General features: G+C 39.4%; 1 protein-coding gene across 1 annotated transcript; it reads left to right on the top strand.

Moving 5' to 3' along the window:
* The first annotated feature begins 1,938 nt into the window (after positions 1-1,938).
* Positions 1,939-5,051, top strand: LOC108198090 (subtilisin-like protease SBT1.8). The gene is made up of 2 exons (XM_017365870.2): positions 1,939-3,755; positions 4,364-5,051. Exons 1-2 carry the CDS (start codon positions 2,159-2,161, stop codon positions 5,023-5,025), a joined length of 2,259 nt encoding a protein of 752 aa, XP_017221359.1. The 5' UTR covers positions 1,939-2,158; the 3' UTR covers positions 5,026-5,051.
* Positions 5,052-6,757: the final 1,706 nt, after the last annotated feature.

Here is a 6,757-nt window from a genome sequence, read left to right as displayed (position 1 = left end):
ATTTTTCTATATCCTTAGGAAAGTATACTTTAAATATATATATCTTCAATATATATATATATATATACATACACTATCGGCCTAGTCGTGTCTAGTCCAAAACTCTTTTTATAAACAAGGATTATTTGTCGTAGATATTGTTTTCTAAGTTTTGCAGTGAGGTGAAGTGAAGTGAGGTAATCTTCGTTCTAAGACCCAAGTCCTAGACGAGCTAACGGGGAGTTAGTCGTCTCTGCACCGTGAGGAAGAGGAAAGACCTAAGATCCAAGACCCGCAAAAGTTTAGAAGTTCAAAGACTACACCCGGAGTACAACGACTTTGAGAAGGTGACGGGGAGTTACACTCCAAGACGAGTCTTGTAAGTTTACATTTATAGTGAGGAGGTAACGGGAAGTTACGCTCCAAGATATATATTTGTAAAGGCTTCTCCGCCTACTGTAAAGGAGTTTCTTTATAGTAGAGAAAATCTCGAGTCCGGGGAGGAGCTTGGGGACTGGAGTAGGGGTGAGTGGACTCCAAGTGTTGAGTTAGCCACCGCGAACCAGGATAAAATCTCGTGTGTCGGATTACTCTTACATTGCTTCCGCACACATTAACTGCTCATACTCTAGATAAAAGCCATTCAAAAAGGGGATAAATTTTATCACACCACATTAATTTTTAAATTGGTGATTAAGCTATTCAACCCCCCTTCTAGCTTAATTTACTCTCTATCTGGACCTAACATACTTTTGCTTGCAACAACCTTTATTCTTTTTTAATACTGTATAAACAGTCTTCACTTATCGTTGCAAAAGAACGGCACCACCGAGTTAGAAATCGAGCAAGACAACTATCACGAGAGAGAGGTAGGGTTGTGATATTGAGAGAGAGGAGGTTGTGTTTAGATTATCCAAAACCTTACAATCTATAAGGGTATATATAGGTGCATAGAGACTTGTCTGCTACTCTTTCCCATAATTAAATAATCTGAAACAAAATCAGATTAAAATTTTCAAGCTACTATATTCCATAAATAATCTGAAATAAAATCAGATTCTGAAACTTGCTTTTAATATACCCGAAACTAAAAAAGGCAGTTCTAATTTTTGATATTTTTCATCCAAAAATTACAGAAAATTAGAAAAATAGAACGGAGCGATGTGAGAGGCGCCACCTACACGCCCCTCGCTTCTCCTTTATATAAGTATATTGATTTTTGTTTTGATACTTTCCCTATGCAATTACAAAGTCTCTGTAACATGTGGAGGTCTATTACTCTTACATTGGTAAACAGTTTTAAAAACTAAAATTACTAATGATAATACATTATCATATAATATTTTATAAAAAATTATAATAATATTAAAATAAAATTATAAATATATAATCTTGAATATCTTTTTTTAACAAAACATATTCTATTTCATGCAAACACGAATCATTACGTAACTCTTTTTTTTTAACTCTAATCTATTACGAGACAAATATCTTTTTTCATACATATGAAGATATACAAAATATGAGAATTTTGATTTAAAATTAATTGAATAATAAATTATCACATATTAATAACAGAAATATATTTATAAATAGACTAAATTTTCGTGTGAAAATATAATCCGTCGGTTAATATAATTTAGTTAAAATTCATTTCATTAAAATTAAAATACTAATAAAATGATGTTAAAATTTAAATTATAGATAATAAATTACGAAATATATAATCTCCCGTGTTTCGCACGCGTTAAAGGCTAGCAAAATTAAAATATATACTAAAAAGTAGCCGAATGAATTATATATTGCAAACACATAAATCACCTTAAACACAATTAGTATTAGAAAGTAGATGAATTATCAGAAGAAAACAGTTACAAGTTAGTTCTAATACTGTTAGCAAGATTGAAGCTCAACCTCAGTATTCCTACAAAACATAAATCCAAACTCAAATCTCGTACCCATAACATTGTCATCCTTGCCCACAGATTCCAGATTTTTCATCATTTAATGAAAAAGGTAGTTGGATGTTGTTCTTAGCTCAGCAGTTTGAGAAATCTTCACAAATCCAACACACATTAATTCTTGACACTCTCACTTTTCTGTCTTGTTCTTCTTACAGCTACCTTAAATTCAACATTTCCCCACCTAAAAAACTCATCGCTACATTACAGAAACAAACATGGAGGCTCTAGTTAAGCTCTGTTTGGCAACTCTACTAGCTCTTCAACTTGTTGTTTTAAGTGCATCGAAACAAACCTACATAATTCACACACACCACCACAAAAAGCCCGAGAATTTCGCGACTCATGAGGACTGGTATCAGTCTCTCTCTGAGTCGCCACTTGTGTATACTTATACTACAGCTTATCATGGCTTTGCCGCCTCTCTGACCCCCTCTGAGGCTGCCGCTCTTCGTCGACATGACTTTGTTATTGGCGTTTATGAGGATGATCGCTACGTTCTGCACACCACCAGGACCCCCGATTTTCTCGGGCTGGACAGCGAGATTTTCGCCGAGAATTTCGGAGAGGTGGTTCGTGGTTCCGGGGAGGATGTGATTGTGGGGGTTTTGGATACGGGAGTGTGGCCGGAGTCGAAGAGCTTCGGTGATGATGGTATGAGTGAGGTTCCGCTGAGGTGGAAGGGCGGGTGTGAGTCACGAGTCGAGTTCGGGCCGAGGTTGTGTAATAAGAAATTAATTGGGGCGAGGACGTTTTCGAAAGGCTATAAGATGGCGATCAGGGCTCATAAGAATAAGACTAAGGAGGAGGCTGAGTCACCGCGTGACGTGGATGGGCATGGGACCCACACTGCCAGCACGGCGGCGGGTGCTCACGTGGCGAATGCGAGCTTGTTGGGCTACGCCAGCGGCGTGGCGCGTGGGATGGCGCCGCGAGCTCGCGTGGCGATTTATAAAGTGTGCTGGAAAATCGGGTGCCTCGCTTCTGACATACTCGCGGGAATGGAGAGTGCGATTCACGATGGGGTGGACGTGCTCTCGATGTCGCTTGGCGGAGGCTCTGTTCCGTATTATCGAGACACGATTGCGGTGGGAACGTTCACCGCCGTCGAAAAAGGAATACTTGTGTCCTGCTCTGCGGGAAATGATGGGCCCAAGCGTGGCTCGTTGGCTAATTCAGCGCCGTGGATTATGACCGTTGGGGCCGGGACACTGGACCGGGACTTTCCCGCGTTTATTAATTTGTCGAAACGACGCCGTTTCGCAGGTATTTCATTGTACAGTGGGAAGGGAATGGGTGAGAAGCCAGTTGGAGTCTATTACCACAATGAAACTACCGGGTCGGGTCGTTTCTGCGTGGAAGGTTCTCTGGACCCGGAACTGGTTCGTGGGAAAGTGGTGTTTTGTGATAGAGGCAAAAATGCGCGTGTTGAAAAAGGCCTGGTGGTTCGAGCCGCGGGGGGAGTGGGGATGATCTTAGCCAACACGGCTGAGAATGGGGAGGAGTTATCAGCAGATAGTCATTTGATCCCAACAGTTGCGGTTGGAGAGGAAATCGGGGATGAAATTAGAAAGATTCTGACGAGTGAAGAGGGGATCACAGCTGAATTGAGTTTTGGCGGGACAGTTTTGAATGTGAGGCCTTCGCCTGTGGTGGCGGCATTCAGTGCCAGAGGGCCTAATTTGGTGACACCGGAGATTTTGAAGCCGGATGTGATCGGGCCTGGTGTCAATATCTTAGCTGCTTGGTCCGAAGCTATTGCTCCCACTGGTTTGGATTCTGATAGTAGGAGGACTCAGTACAACATCGCATCAGGTAGCGGCTTTACTTTCTGATTAAATCTCAGTCTGTTGGGTTAATTCACTGAACTGTTTTCATGTTGCATCATATTTGTTGTATGTTAAGTGTGAATGTTAATGTGATTAATGATTTGGGCTCTGTTTAGACAATAGTTAACGGCTATGTGGACTGTTTATAATACAATTCTGTCATTTTGTTTAGTCTGTAGACAGTGGGGGATCTGATTTTCACGTTGCCAAAAGCATTTGTTGTAGCACTTGCTAGAGTACTGCCTGAAATACTTCTGCCCGTCATACGTAGAGAAGACCTTGCTAAGATATAATCGGGTTAGCCCTGTAGTTTTGATAATCCATCATTGTCATTCCGCAAGTCCTTTTGTTGATGTTTCTGAAGTTTGCAGATGTCGTATCAAGTGAGCAACTACATTTTGCATCTTAGGAACTCAAATCAAGATTAATGTTTCCGCAATGTTGCTTCTAGTACTTGTTTTAGTTCAGTTCTAAGTGAAGCCCTGCAGAGTTGCAAAGAATATGATTCTGCTGTTAGGATTTGCTTTCAGACATGATAGTTTTGAATTTCTGCAGCTTCGCTAATTTAATTTATCTTGTGTTAATATGATAAAGGTACATCAATGTCATGCCCACACATCAGTGGTTTAGCAGCACTGATCAAAGCAGCAAATCCGGATTGGAGTCCTAGTGCAATCAAATCTGCCCTCATGACGACTGCCTATACACAAGACGACACTGGATCCCAACTCCGTGATACAGTGGGAGGTAAATTATCCAATCCATGGGCTCACGGATCTGGTCATGTTAACCCTCAGAAAGCGCTCTCTCCAGGCCTCATATACGACTTGACAACAGAAGACTACATCGCCTTCCTTTGCTCTTTAGACTACAGCATGGATCACATACATGCCATTGTCAAGCGCTCAAATGTCACGTGCTCCAAGAAACTCTCCAGCCCGGGCCAGCTGAACTATCCATCATTTTCCGTCGTTTTCAGAGAATCAAGACTAGTACGCTACACTCGTGAATTGACCAATGTAGGATCTGAAGGATCTGTGTATAATGTCTCTGTGTTGGCTCCTCGTTCAGTTGAGATGACGGTGAAACCTTCTAAGCTTGTGTTCAAACATGTGGGTGCTAAGCTGCGGTATACTGTCACATTTGTGTCGAAAGAGGAGACGGACGAGATGGAAGGGAGAAGCGCATTCGGGTCAATCAGCTGGAACAACGCTCAACATCAAGTTACAAGTCCGGTGGCTTTTGCCTGGATGTAAGAATATTGTACAACAGCCCAAAAGGACTTGCCATCCTTAATCATAACTTGTGCAAATTTATAAAATGTAATGGAAAGAAGCGAAGAAAATTTCCTCCTCAAGTTCAGCTTAATATGTGCTCAATTTGTTCTATCCAAGTAGTAGGTAGTTAGTAAAAGACTTCACGGCAGACACAGAACAATAAGATTAATTTTTACCACCACACGAAGAATGTTCTAAATTTGCGTTGAAAAAGTCGATAACTGACTCGATCTCTCACGATGTTGTAAAAAACGGGAATCAGATTTAATCGGTGAAGTCACAGAACAAGGATTGATTAGGGATTAATCGGATGATTAATGGAATAATCAAATTTTTAATCAGTCCGACGAGTTACAGAACAGAAATTAATCGGTGATTAATCACCAAATTTTAGAACAGAGCTCATAATTAATTGATGGAATTTATTTGTAGGGTTAAGAATTTGTGGCTCTAGTTGTGTGACTAAAGAAAGGCATTTGCAATAGAAAAGGCCTGTCTGTCCACTGACAAATCTCACCAATTCTTGCATAACATTTGATCCTCGTACAAGTTGCAAGATTCTGCATAAGCTGGTTTCAGACACAATTATATTGAGGTGGTTGATAAGACACAATTTCTGGTGCTTTTAAGTCTTCCAAGGTGCGATAAGACCAAGATGCACTAGCTAAAACGTGAGCATCAGCTCAGTAGTGTACAATTTCTATTATTAAATCATTTCAACCTTACCGTCAGAACTCAGAATATTGCAAATGTGTTCTGGCTTTTATAATATAGTTTATCCAAAGCCAGAGTACCTGAGATTTAGGGGTCGTTTGGGTGAGTTTAAAATAAGTACTTATTGTTTAAAATAAAAAAGTGAAGTAGATGTTAGTTAAGACTTATAAGTGATTAAAGTGTTTGAGAAAAAAGCAGAAGTCATGAAACAAAAGCTAGGAATCGTAGCTTTTTATAAGCGTTTCTCGACTTTTTACACAAACGGTATGAAATAAGTGCTTCTAACTTAAAAGTCCAGAAGCGGGGCTTAAAAGCCCCGCCAAACAGCCACTTAATTTGTATCAGAATTTTAAATCTATGATTGGTATAAATACTACTGCCTCAGATGCTCTAGGAGTATATGCTATGCCCTTCAAATTAATCACAAAACTGAGCACCGATCTGAGTGTCATAAAATCTTTCTCACATGCGTCTCAGTTCTTTGCAATTTTTCAAGGTGTAAATAAAATTTAATTTATTAATTTAGTTCCAAAGTAAAAAAAACCTGAATATTAAATTTTTATTTTAAGCAAAAAAGTTCATGGAGCTATACTTTACTCCCTCCGTCTCTTGTGTTAAGAACCTGGACCGTTAAGGACTCGGATGGAGAGAACAAAGGAACTATATAATTAAACACAAAACACGTTTCTCTATTATCGTGGTTGAACGAAAATGATTAAACACGTTCACACATTTTGCTATCATAAAAAAAAAACAAGATTATTCTCTTTAATATCATCATAAAAAGAATGAGTATATTAACAAAATATGAAATACATATTCATGAAACGGAATTCAGGGGCGGATCTAGAGACGGAATTTAGGGGGGCACCAAACAAATTTTCGGAAAACACCTATATATTTTTAAATTTAGGGGGGGCATTTCTGTAATTTTGTAAAATTTAGAATGGTGAAAAAATGTAAAAAAAAATTTTAAGGGGGGCACGTGTCCCCCCGT

The sequence above is a fragment of the Daucus carota genome, chromosome 8 (assembly GCF_001625215.2).
Source record: "Daucus carota subsp. sativus chromosome 8, DH1 v3.0, whole genome shotgun sequence".
Taxonomy (NCBI): domain Eukaryota; kingdom Viridiplantae; phylum Streptophyta; class Magnoliopsida; order Apiales; family Apiaceae; genus Daucus; species Daucus carota.
Note: the sequence above shows the minus strand (reverse complement) of the source record. Positions and strands in the feature narration are given on the sequence as shown.

Bases quoted from the DNA above. Each gene is read 5' to 3' on its own strand.
- LOC108198090 (XM_017365870.2), top strand. From the start codon at position 2,159: ATGGAGGCTCTAGTTAAGCTCTGTTTGGCAACTCTACTAGCTCTTCAA. The intron at 3,756-4,363 runs GTAGCGGCTTTA...AATATGATAAAG, and splicing joins TCAGTACAACATCGCATCAG to GTACATCAATGTCATGCCCA.